The sequence below is a fragment of the Phyllostomus hastatus genome, unplaced genomic scaffold, assembly GCF_019186645.2.
Source record: "Phyllostomus hastatus isolate PE091 unplaced genomic scaffold, TTU_PhHast_1.1 phas_contig_402, whole genome shotgun sequence".
In the NCBI taxonomy this organism is placed as follows: Eukaryota; Metazoa; Chordata; class Mammalia; order Chiroptera; family Phyllostomidae; genus Phyllostomus; species Phyllostomus hastatus.
Genome location: NW_025333873.1, coordinates 14,885,376 through 14,897,486, shown reverse-complemented (window position 1 = coordinate 14,897,486; position 12,111 = coordinate 14,885,376). Strand labels below are relative to the sequence as shown.

General features: G+C 60.7%; 1 protein-coding gene across 3 annotated transcripts in view; it reads left to right on the top strand.

Moving 5' to 3' along the window:
* The window catches only part of ASAP2 (ArfGAP with SH3 domain, ankyrin repeat and PH domain 2), a 114,852-nt gene that overhangs the window by 67,332 nt on the left and 35,409 nt on the right, over positions 1–12,111 (top strand). For all 3 annotated transcript variants that reach the window (XM_045844495.1, XM_045844494.1, XM_045844493.1), the window contains exons 6-9: positions 1,318–1,447; positions 3,479–3,564; positions 7,555–7,630; positions 7,971–8,057. In XM_045844495.1, the coding sequence (XP_045700451.1) occupies positions 1,318–1,447; positions 3,479–3,564; positions 7,555–7,630; positions 7,971–8,057 (379 nt within the window). The remainder of the gene's footprint in view (positions 1–1,317; positions 1,448–3,478; positions 3,565–7,554; positions 7,631–7,970; positions 8,058–12,111) is intronic.

Genomic DNA, 12,111 nt, shown 5'->3' with positions numbered 1-12,111 from the left:
GTCAAGTTCTGTAAAACCAACACACACAGGTAGGGAGGGACAGGACGACTCACGGAATCCCAGAACTGGAGATGGGGGCGCCCAGCACCCTTTAGAACCAGAAGGAATTCCAGGATAAATAGGTAAAGGCTGTAACTCTTCACCCACGCACACCTGAGGCTGAGTTATCCCAAGAGTCCTTGGGATGAGTAGCTAGCAGAGTTAAGACGTCTTTGAAATTCCTGGGCGTGAGCTCTGTATCCAGTTCTTCCGGGAGTGACTGGCCTCCAGATGGTATCCCAGTCCCTTGGGGTGCTGATGGGGAGCTTTGCGAGGTGTCGCTGTAGTTCCGGGGACCTCACGGCCCTCCGGTCCCACCCCTCACCCTGGTGCACAGGTCCCTTTAACAGCGCCCCCACCCGACGGGCATATGTTATTTAGAGTCTTACCATTCAATTGCTGAGCACCTACTGTGTGCCCCATACCGGGCTTCGGTGCAAAAAAACAAGAATTGGAAATGGCATTTCTTGCCTCGTTTTGACACCCCCTCCCCGGGGATGGGGAGCCCTGGAACCCCAATGTTCTGTGTCGGATACCTTCCTAAGCAATGCCGCTTACGCCCTCCTGCGTCTCCCACGAGGTTCACCAGGAAGCGTCTCCCCTCTCTCTCTCTCCACGGCAGCCTTTCCGTGGTCTTGTTCTGCTTTGCTTTGCTTGTTTTTTTCGTGCTTTCTGTGGTTTTTGTTTCATCTCCCTTTCTCTAGAATAGAAGGCCAGTTACTGTTTCAAGCGCTTCTTCGCTGCGGTGGTCTTGGAGCCACTTCCCACCCTGGCCAGTTGTCTCTGGACGTCTGGCCGTGGGTCAGTGTGGGGCTGTTAGATGTCACACAGGCAGGAGTCAGATGCGCTGCAAGGGTGGCGTTCCTTCTCCAGCCCCGGCCCTGTCCCAGGCCGGGCCTCGCCCAGTGAGGGCAGGGAGGGGACAAAGAGGGGCGGGGACACATGCAGGCGGTGGGGAGCTGTCGCTGCCCCCACAGCGCCCTGCGGACCGCTCGCTGGGCGCCGGACTGGACGCTGTGGCTGGAGGGGCCCCGGGCAGGGCCCAGTCTGCCTCCTGAGAGCCGGGTCTGGCGCGGCGCGGGGGCTCCGGGAGGCTCGGCGGAGTCAACGCTCCACACGAAGGCCACGTTGGACATCTCATGAGCAAACACGCACCTCCCCGCCCGTGAGCGGAGGGGCGGCCCTGTCTGTACGAGGCCCGGCGGGGCCGTCCGGTCCGGACCGGACCACGTGCTGAGCGCGAGGTGACCTAGCTGTGCGCACACTCCCTCCCCGCAGAACGAAGATCGAGAAGGAGAAGAGGGAGCACGCCAGGCTGCACGGCATGATCCGCACCGAGGTCAGCGGGGCCGAGATCGCCGAGGAGATGGAGAAGGAGCGGCGCCTCTTCCAGCTGCAGATGTGCGAGGTGAGGCCAGGCACGGCGCGGGCGGCATCGGGGCGGCCCGGCACGTGTCCCTGTGTGCGCGTCTCCGTGAGCACCGGGGCCCGACCTCCACCGGGGGCCTCAGAGAGCCCCAGGTGCATTGTGGGACTGCCCTCGTCTGGGTTCTCGAAGCGGGGAGGGGCGCTGTCACTGCCGTCCGGGGTGGGAACCCGCTGCCTGGGGCGGGGCCCTGCCTGCGTGGGCAGAAGCAGGTGGGCCCGCCGGGCAGCGCACTTGGAGCTCCCAGAGGAGGACGCGTGCGACGATGACCGCAGGTGTTGGCCACTCAGAGGGGCTGTGGGGGACTCCCCCTGGGGGAGGAAGGGCTCACGAGCAGGTCCCCGAGAACCCGGCCGCTGAGCCGAATGCAGAGCTGCGGTTACACTGCTCCGCCGTGGCCCCCGGCCAGCGGTCGCAAGCCTGGTGCATGCTGGGCCTCGGGTAGGCGTCCTGCCTCTCTGGCTGCCCGGGACCTGGCCCGGGAGAATGGCTCTCGTCTCGTGTCTCCAAGCCACGGACCCTTTCTCCCTCCGAAGGAGTTTTATGAAGACGTTTAGTGTGGGCGCCACCTCGGGCCTCTGTCAGTAGGAAAAGTGTGAGAGAGCCTGTCCTGCTGTCGTCTTCTTATGAAAACAGTGCATGCTTTTAAGTATCGGTCAATATAAATATACACGTGTGTGTGTCACGTAAATACATAAAAGACACTAAAATCCCCCCAGATTTTCCTTCCTGAAGGCAACCACTCTGGTATTCAGCTGACATTACTTGCCCGTCCCAGTGCGTGTCCATCTGGACACCGGTGTGGCCCGGCTGTCCTCTGCTGACGCCCTGTGACTCGAGGGCCGGCCCTCGGTGTGGGCGGGCGCCCGTCCACGTGGCAGGTTCTGCTGTGGCGGCTCAGCGGCCACGTGGCATTTCTCACTGCGGATGCACCGCACCTTCGTCCCCCGTTTTACACGCTGGGTGTGTCGCCATTTTCGCTCGTGCGCACGAATCTGCGGTGACGCTTCCTCCCCATTCATCCGGGTGAACTTTTCTGGTCGCCCTCTTAGAACGAGTTCCTGTCGACAGAATGTGTAGGTCAAAGGGTACACGCATTGTAAAGTTTGACACGTTGCCCGGGATCTTGTGAGCACGTGACCGTTCCGAGGCTCTGCCAGCAGCTAGTTCCAACAGCAGGGAGCAAACGTCAGAACGAAGGAGGGAGGAGAGGCCGTCCAGACCAGACGGAAGCCTGCAGCCGGCCGTCTCAGAGTGGCCGCCCGTCTGTGCCGGGTGCGGGGGCGGCAGGCCTGGGGGAGCACCTGACCACGAGTCTCCCGGGTCACAGCTGAGAAGCCCGTGTGGTCAGCCTGTGGGGCCACGCAGGCTTTTGGGGGGCATCCAGTCTCAGAGGTGACCGGTTCTCGGGGTCCTTCCTACCACACCCTGACAGCCCAGGGAGGGTGCATTTATGGAGCCTGTGTTCCAGAATCCTTCAGCAGAGAGCAGACGTGTTTCCGGAGGCTGGTTCTGTGGACCCCGGGGGCTTCCTCATGTCTTCGTGCTTGTTGATGAGTTCTCCACGTTAACGGTGGCTTTCGTCCCTTTTAGCTCAAGGCTTGGCTTTTGGAGCAGTCACGTTTTGTAGCCACGTATGGGGGTGGGGGCGTGCCTTAGGGTCAGAGCCTTGCGACCGGAGTCGTAACCACAGGGGATGAGCAGCGAGCGTCCCAGAGGAGGAGCACGCGGGCGGGAGCGGTCACGATGGCCGAGTCCTGTTCGTTCCGGTCCTCCTCATTCTTCCGTGGGGCGAGAGGCTCTTGGCGCGTCGTCGAGTGAAGCATTTAACTACCCGTGTGTCGGACCAGTCACGGGGCACCTTGCTCCAGGCGGCGTTTGGTTACGGCATTCGGGACCACGACGCCCGCCCACCCCGGACGGCGTCCGCAGGGGCTCCTGGGAAGCTCCCGTGTGCTTCCATCTGTGACCTGCCTTTTTTGTCATTTGTTCTTTTTTTTTTTTTTTTAACAGTATCTGCTGAAGGTCAATGAAATTAAGATAAAAAAGGGAGTGGATTTACTTCAGAATCTGATCAAGTACTTCCACGCCCAATGCAAGTAAGTTCTTTTTTTCTTTGTCACGAAGCTGTTTTAGCTCCTCCTGTCTCGCTGGCCCCTTCCGGCGGGCCTGCAGCGCGGGGGTGAGGGGTGGAAGCGCGGACACAGGCAACGGCCCCAGCTTGAAAACACATTAAGGAGAGGAAGCCGGATGAGAGGCCGCTCACTGGCCGTGCGGTTCCATCTGTGTGAAAGTTCAGGGCCGGGCAGGGCCGCTCCGTGGCTGCCACGGCTCGGGGGCAGCGGGGTTGGGGCGGCGGCGGATGGGAACGGGGTTCTGGGGAGCGAGGAAAATGCCCCGGAATCGGTGCTGGCGGTGGCAGGACCGTGTGGACATACTAAAGACCTCTGAGTGGCCCACTTAGAAGGCTGGCTTTTGGGGTCCGAGAGGAGCATCTCGATAAACAAACACTACAGACATCGACTGAGGTTATCACGTAGGTTGGTTTTTGCCCCTTTTGCAGAGGGGCAGTCTGGTGGGATCAGGGGCTTCTGTTAGAGGGGGAGCCGGGAGGTGTCGGTGCGGGGCCAGGCGCTGAGAGCCTATCTCGGGGATTACGTGTCTCGTAGAGCAGAGGGCAGCAGCAAGCACCGCATGCAGAGGACATGGGACGTGTCCTCGTTCAAGGGCGGCCTCCGGCCCTCCCCTCCCAGCCTCGCCGTCTCTCCCGCTCCCCGTCCCCCGGCTGCTGGTATAAACAGGCCCGGGTCCGTCCACTCTTGTCATGCAGTGTGTGCCGTGTGACGGGCACTGTCCTCGACGCTGGAGAGAAAATAACGTCCCCCCAGGCCTGGCTCCTGCTGGTGTCAAGGAGGAGGTCGGGCTAGAACAAACAGACTTACAATTGGACATTTAAAACCTGTTCCAGCCCTGGCCGGTGTGGCTCAGTGGGTTGAGTGCCAGCCTGCGAACTGAAAGGTCGCAGGTTCGATTCCCAGTTGGGGCGCATGCCTGGGTGCAGGCCAGGTCCTCATCTGGGGCTGCATGACAGACAGCCGACGTTTCTCTCTCTCTTTCTCTCTCCCTTCCCCCCTCTCTAAAGATAAATAAGTAAAATCTTGAATGAGACGTGTTCCGAAGTGCTGGACTCTGAGAAAGCACAAGGTGGAAGGGCTGGGTCGAGGTGAAGGTGGAGGGCGGGGGCTTCTCTTCTTGTCCCCGGTCCTGCCCCTCGCTGGGGCCGCCTCTCCCAGCAGCTGGTGCGCAGCACCGGGCGTGTCGGACGGGTTTGGTCGGAGGGTTCGGGCACTGCCGGCGCGAGCCGCGGCCTCTCTGAGGAGCCGTGCTCACGCCGAGGCCTGGAGGGTGAGCGGAGCCGGCAGGGAAGGAGCGGAGGAAGAACGTGGGCGCGTTGCCCCCTTTCCCAGAAGGTCGTTCCCTTCCCTCCGCGCCTTCCCCCAGCGTCGGTCCCCCCCAAGACCTTGCTCAGGTGCAGCGGCGGCTTTAGAGTCACTCTGCGCGTCCCCCGGTGCCATCACTCCTCCTCCTGCCTCTCCGTGGCGACGGCTTCCCTAGTGTGTGACGTCTCCCCTGCCCTGTGGAAGGGGAGCGGCCGTGGCATTGACTCTTTCTTTCCGCCGCACTCACGGCCCGTTTACCTGGAGCACGGTCGCCACGGTGACTCACACCGGTGACGCAGAGTGGGCTCCGCCACGGCATGCCGAGTCCCGCTTTGGTGACACGGCCTTTCCCAGGCAGCTGAGGTCACTCGGTCGAAAGGAGGAGGTGGAAAGGAGAGCCCCGCCGGGGGAACGGCCCCAGGGGATGGCAGGGACCTGCCAGTCTGTCCACTGCTCAGGGTGAGTTATTTACAGGGACTCAGGACCCCGCGTTTGCGATGAACACGCAGATGCCTTTTTTGGTTCTTATCCTTGTGACCTTATGTGAGGCGGTTTAGGAAGTGGGTCGCTTCCTCACTGATATTTTATTTTCAAGAAGCTATTCTTAGATTTCCTTTTTCTTCTTTATTTTGCCCAAACTGACCAGTTGGGTAGCAACAGCCCACTTGTGGAAAAGTGAACTAGTTGGCCTTTTATGGACATGAGCTCAGCAACCTTTGAAACTGATGCCTCATGTAGTGCTTCCTTGGAGGATGTATGTGCACGCGTGTGCATGGGTGTGCACGTGTGTGCACACACCACACACTCTTGAGATCCTGCCAAGAGGTTTGACTGTTTCAGTCCACACTTGGGGGACAGAATGTGGACCCCGAGTGACGCAGCCATCGGGCAAACGAGCCTGTGGCCGGGCCCTGTTTATGCATCTGGGGTTCCTTGGGGTCCCCCCCCCCCGCCGTCACCCCAGGAGTGCGGTTGTGCGTGTCCAGCGCTGTGCCCGTGGGCAGAGGTGGGGCCGCTGGCCCGTGCAGCTGTGGCGGCGAGGCCTTCTGGGGGCGCCAGGCGCTGGGAGCCGTGGTCCATGGTCGCCCTTCCGACTACGAGGGAGGCACTGTTTTGCTTTTGACTTGAAGCATTCTTGAGGAGTCCTTCGTGTTCTTTGTCTCTCATTTCACGTAAGGAAAGAATTCGCATCTCCACCAGTTCCCGGGCCCTCCTCTCCAGTGGGATCTAGAAACAAAGCTCTCTTTAAAACAACAACAACGAACCACCCCCCGCCGACGGTCGTGTTCTAAGAGGTGGCCGCGGTGTTGAAGGGACTTGTTCTTTGGCGAGACCCTGCTGAGCCCCACTGTGACCGGCCGCTGCTGGGGGGACTGGGGATGCAGCCCTGGCTGGCTCGCAGGCCCGGGGCCCGGGGGGGCTGGGGCCGGGGGCAGGGGGTGCGGGGCACAGAACGCAGACAGGTCACCGCCCCGAGAGCAGCGTGCCGTCACCGGGCCACCCTGCTCGCAGGGGCCTTGAAGACTGAGGCTAAGTGAGTACATTCTGAGGCACAGGTGGCCCACACGAGGTCCACAGAGCAAATCCGCCCTCCACCTTGTCTTGTCTGGCTCAGCGCCACCCAGCAGCAGTGCCCCCGCACCCCCCCGCACCTGCCCTACAGCCGGGGCCGAGTCACTCTGCAGGTACACGGAGGCACTGCCACGTGTCCCGCGGTGCTGGGGTTTGGGGGGTGGGGTCTGCAGGAAGCTGCGGCTTCTAAACTCAGACGGAGGGGCTTTTCCGGGTGGACAGTCCGGCCGGGCATGGTGGTGACGGAGGGGAAATCCCAGCCTCACACCCAGACCTGGGGTGGTGTCTCCAGCACACTGTCCGCCGTCACAGCGGCCCCAACGTCTGTGAGGAGACACACCTCTCTGGGCTCCGGGCTCCGCGGCAGGGCAGGGCTCTCTGGCCGTGGGGACGATGGCCAGCACAGAGACGCTTGGAGCTGGGCAGCTGCCCCTGTGTCTAGCCCACTGTCTGTGCAGAAAAGCCTGTCTGGCCTCCGCTGTATTTCGGGAGTCACTTCATTATAACAGAGGACTGCACGAGCCTTGGGCTCCGAGTTAAAAGAAAAGAAGGAAGAAAGAGGTTCCTCTGGGTGCCCAGTCTCAGGTTCTCGGCCACGCTTCCAGACTCCACAGACGGGGCTTCGGGCGCGGCGGGCTCGCCCCGTTTTTCCCGCGTCCTTTCCCCGTCCCACTCGGCTGTCACCTGTCGAGGAAGGTCTCTGGGGTCTCGGTCTTGTCCGCACCCCCTGCTTTGGGGGCCTCCGAGTCCCCGGCCCTGAGCCAGGGCCTTCGCTGCCCTTGTCGCTGGAGTCCTCTTTCCTGTTACAAATGGGAAACTTGGGGCTCGCGGTCACGGGCCGGGAACAACCACCGGTCTTGCGGCTCCTTGCTCTTCCTTCTCACGCACGTCTCCTGGTTTCGAGAGTTTTGATTCTAGTAATAGTTCCGGGTTCGGTTCATCCAGTCTTGTCCCCCAGGAGTGACGTAATGATCTCAGTCCCTTCCTTTCAAAACAGTCGCGTCTCTCCATCCGCCACAACGAAACCCTTGTCTCTCCTCCGAAGCGTGACCCGTGGTGCCTCTCTTTCCCCCCTAGTTTCTTCCAGGATGGGCTGAAAGCCGTCGAAAACCTCAAGCCTTCCATCGAAACGCTTTCGACGGATCTTCACACCGTGAGTAGCTTCCCCGCCACACCTGTGTCGAAGCAGCTCTGTCGTCACCGCCACTCATGTGTCCATCGCCATTCATGTTCCCCACGCGCAACAGTGTTTATGCCACTCACGCGTTCACGCCGTTGTGGCTTCTGTGTAATCGGGTGCTTGCTGCCGGGCGGCCCGTCAGCTGACAGCCCGGTAGGGCCCCTCGGGGTCCGGGGCCCGGGGTCCCTGCTCCTGTCCTGCGTCTCGGCCAGACGGGGGGCAGGGTTGGTCTAGCGAGGGGCAGGCGTCCCATTGGCCTGGGAACGGCCGGTGACCTCCGGCCTGCCTCTCTGCTTGCATCTCGCCTCGGAAGATCAAACAGGCCCAGGACGAGGAGCGCAGGCAGCTGGTGCAGCTCCGGGACATTCTGAAGTCGGCGCTGCAGGTGGAGCAGAAGGAGGTGAGTGGGTCTGATGGCGAGCGGCGCTGTCTGGCCCTTTGTCCGGAGGCTCTGGGACTGAGGAGGGTGACCTCCCTGCCTGCCGGGGGCTCCCGGTTCCTGCTGGGGCTTCCCCGAGCCGCACGGAGACAGGCGTTCAGGCTGTTCTTGGAGGGTGGTTTTAGAGAACCGTCCGTGTAAGCGTGTTTCACGCGGAGGCACTCACGGCGGGGCGGGCCCGGCCTCCACGGCACTGAGTCACCCTTTCGGCTCCGCCAGTCCCTACACGGGGCGCTCCTAGCCTCCCCACCAGACAGACGCGCTTCAGTGACGTCACTGGTTTCCCCCGAACTCTGCCTGGTAGACGTGGGCGCTGCCCACGTGGGCATCAGCAGGGAAGGGCGGCCCCTGCGCCTCCCACCCCTGCGGTCGTGTTCCGCGGAGCACGAGCAGCTGGATTCTCTGGCCACCGCGTCCTCGTGGGCAGAAAACCTGGTTCTCCCGCCACGCCTTTCAGAGCACCGCTCCTCTGCGTGCTTCCGCACTCGCAGTGATACTTTGTGCTTTAAAAAGTAAACGTCTGCCCTAATGCTAGGATACGCTTGCTACCATGTGGACATTATAACGCGATATTTAACAGAAGTCCACTTCCTTGTCAATAAAGCAGCGTGTCTAAACGTATCACTTGTGGACGTTCGATAGATAAATAACCCTCTTCAAGCTGCATGGCAGAGCACCAGGTTGGCTGTCGGTAACGCGGTGTGCTCTGTTGTGTCCTGAGTTCCTGTACTGTGACTGAATATTGTTGTTTCTCTCCCAAATGCACTTACCTTTTGTGACCGAAGTCTAGGAGAGTAAGTAGTTCAGTCTTTTAATAAATTGGAGAATTTTTGCATGCTTTCTTCATGAACTTCAAAAAAATGCTTTCTTCCATGTATATATTAACGACTGGAGCATTTTTAATGTAGTCCCTTCTCCCTCAGTAGCCGCGGGTTCTGTTAAAGGCTGACGCATGTGAATGCACAAACGCTAGAGAGGTGGACACGTCCCACGTTTGCCGCTGGCCCACTTGCTGTTGTTCTTTGTGGAAATGCGGCCGCCCCCGCCCCCGCCCTGAACTGCCCAGCTGATCTCGACTGGTGCCTCTGGCCCACCTTAAGCCGGTCTCTGCACGCTGCCCCCGCTCCCCCGCCCCCGTGGTCTGAGTTCCTAGGGCACATCCTGTCCCAAAGGCTTGGCTGTGTCCTCCACTGCACAGATGCCATTTCTCCAGCGGCACCTGGGGCAGCTGGAGGGTGCCTTCCGGCCTTCAGGGGTGGGCCCGGGTGGCTCTCGGAGCAGGCTCTTGGTGAACGGGGGTCGGCCAAACCAGAGATTGGCAGGCTGAGGGTCCGTGTTAGTGCCGGCCATGACCCACAGCCTGCTGACTTCCTCCCGGTCCAGAGAACACACATCCTGATGTTTCGATGTTCCCAGACTGGGAGGAGAAGCAGAAGAAGAAACAGAAAAGAACTTGGGGGTGTGGAGAGAATAGCGGCTTAGCTGCCCCTAGAAGATGGGGCGCCAGGTGTGGGAGCCGGCCCCTTGAGGCGGCCACCGTCCAGTGTGTCCGAGTCCAGTGTGTCGCTGGGATGGTACGCAGTGCTTCTGTCCCGGAGGGAGGGCCACGCCTGGGAAACAGAGCTCCGTCCGCCGTGAAACGGAGGCGAGTGGGTGCTGGGACCCAGGAGCTCTGGGCGCCGTGCCGTGCGTGGGCCATGTGTGCTCTGGCTGCAGAGTGAGGGGGTTCGGGAAGCGCTTCCGTCAGAGAGCCGGGTTTCCAGCTTTGCGGAGAAGTCACACAAGTTCGCCAGCCCAGACTAGACGTCGTTACAGTTTGTTACTCTGTGTGTTTTGTTGGTCGGGCCGTCTGCCCAGACGGCGCACGGGGGTCAAGTGGCGCCTCTCTCCTGCTCCCACTTTCGCTTGCATTGTGCTCGCAGACCGAACTCCCCAGTCTCCCGGTTGGGGACATGTGGAAAGACACGCAGACCGTCTGGTTCATCTCACGCTGCGTCGCGCTTCGAGGATGACCGCCCGTGTGTTGTGGACCCAGCTGCCAGTGGTCACCCCATGTGTACAAGTTAAACCTTCCACACTTTAAAATAGTTTCTGCCATCGGGGTTCCGTCGTGTGCTCCTCCAGTGACACCGAGAACTGACATTTGGGGCGCCGTGGTTTAGGGCTTCGTGTCCCCCCTTTTGGATTCTCTTCTGTGGCCTGGGGAACTGAAGGCGTTGGTGTTGGCGGTTGTCATTCGGTGTCACAAAAATCCTGACTACATAATTACGGTTCATAAAACTTGGGGATGCGCCCCGAGGAGGCTGCGTGCATGGTTGGTAGGTGGGGGCCATCCCTCCCCCCCGTTCCTGCCCGGAGATGTCCAAGAGCGATCGTCTGGCCAGAGCTAGGACGCGGCTGTCCCCTCTGCTGGCTTCGGGCCGCTTCTCCTTGTCACCCTGTGGCTGCCCTCGGGGAGGGACACTTGGCCCATGTGGGTCCCGGTGCCCCTTGCGCCTCCGCGTCACAGACGATTGTGTTTTGTTTCTGATGTTTCTGCTGGCGGTAAAGAGGATGCTGCAGTCTGAGGTCTCCGAGATTTCACTATGGACATTCTCCGACCGAGCAGGGAGTGGACTGCCTACGGCTGGAGCATTGGGGCAGGTCCCGTTTTCAGAGCCGAAACCTTGGCACGCGGCGGGTTTTGTGCTCCGTCTCCCCACCCACCTGGCCCTCCGCCGCCGGGATCCAAGCAGCGCCTGGTCTGAGGAGTGAAACAGTCATTTCTTCCTCAGCTTCCAGCCGAGGGGCCGACTCTGCCGGCACGAGGTGCCTGGGAGAGCGCTGACTACGGTGCCTGACGGTGGGGGGGGAGGGCCCGGAGCCCTTGCCGGCGCCGGCCTTCTCCCTCCCCGAGCGGCACACGCGGTGCCTGGTCGTGCGGTTCGGCCTGTGGCAGGCGTGTGCTCAGCCCTTCACGGAGGCGGATAGGTGGGGGGTGTTTCTCCCTCTCCCCTCCACCACACTCACCCTCCTGACGTCTAAAGCTGGGTCCGCCCCACATTTCCGGTGCGAGTCTCCCGCCCTTCTGAGAGGCGGGGGCACGGGGCCTCCGCGGTGTGAGCTGTCTTTCTCCGTTGTCTGGAGGCGCAAGTGCCGTGGGAGCTCCCCACAGAAAACGAGGACCTTTCTCCTGTTTTGGGGGTCTGTTCAGGCTTCGTTGTCTGTTCAGGGATGGAGCGCCTGAGCACACTATTGATTTCTCGGATGAAGATTTTTTTGTTTGTTTTCTTTGTGCAGTTATCCCGTATAGATATTTCAGAGTTTTTTAAAAAAAAAAGTCAGCACTAGACCTCCCGTGTTTCTGGGAGACAGCATCTTGAAGATGTCAGTGTTCTTCCGGGCGGTCTGCACGTTGAAGGCAGTTCCCACCAGAACCCCAGCCGCCTTTGCTGGAATCCACAGGCTGGTTTTAACATCCACTGCAGATGCAAGGGGCCCCGAGTGGCCAGAACAGCCCCGGCAGAGAGGAACGTGGGTGCAGGGCCGCTCACGCTTGCTGATTTCAGAGCAGTGTTGACGTCGCTGGCTCAGAGCTCCGATCCTCCGGGCGGCGTGGGGCCGGCCCAGGACAGACGGCGGGCAGCGGGGCACGTTGAGAGTCCAGGAATAAACCCTCCCATTCGTGGTCGACTGATTTGCAACAAGGGAGCCAAGACAGTTCAGTGAGGAAAGAACAGTGTTCCCTCCCTCCCTCCTTTCCTTCCTTCCCTCCTCCCTTTCCTTTCTTTCTCCTTCTTTCTCTGTCTCTCTCTCTCTCCAAGATTTTATTTATTGTTAGGGAAAGGGAGGGGGAAGAGAGGGAGAGAAACATCAATGTGCAAGAGATAGATCAATCGGTTGCCTCTCACACACCCTCAACTGGGGACCCGGCCCGCAACCCAGGCCTGTGCTCTGACTGGGAATTGAACCTGTGACCCTTTGGTTGGCAGGCCAGCATTCAATCCACTGAGCCACACCAGCCAGGGAAAGAACA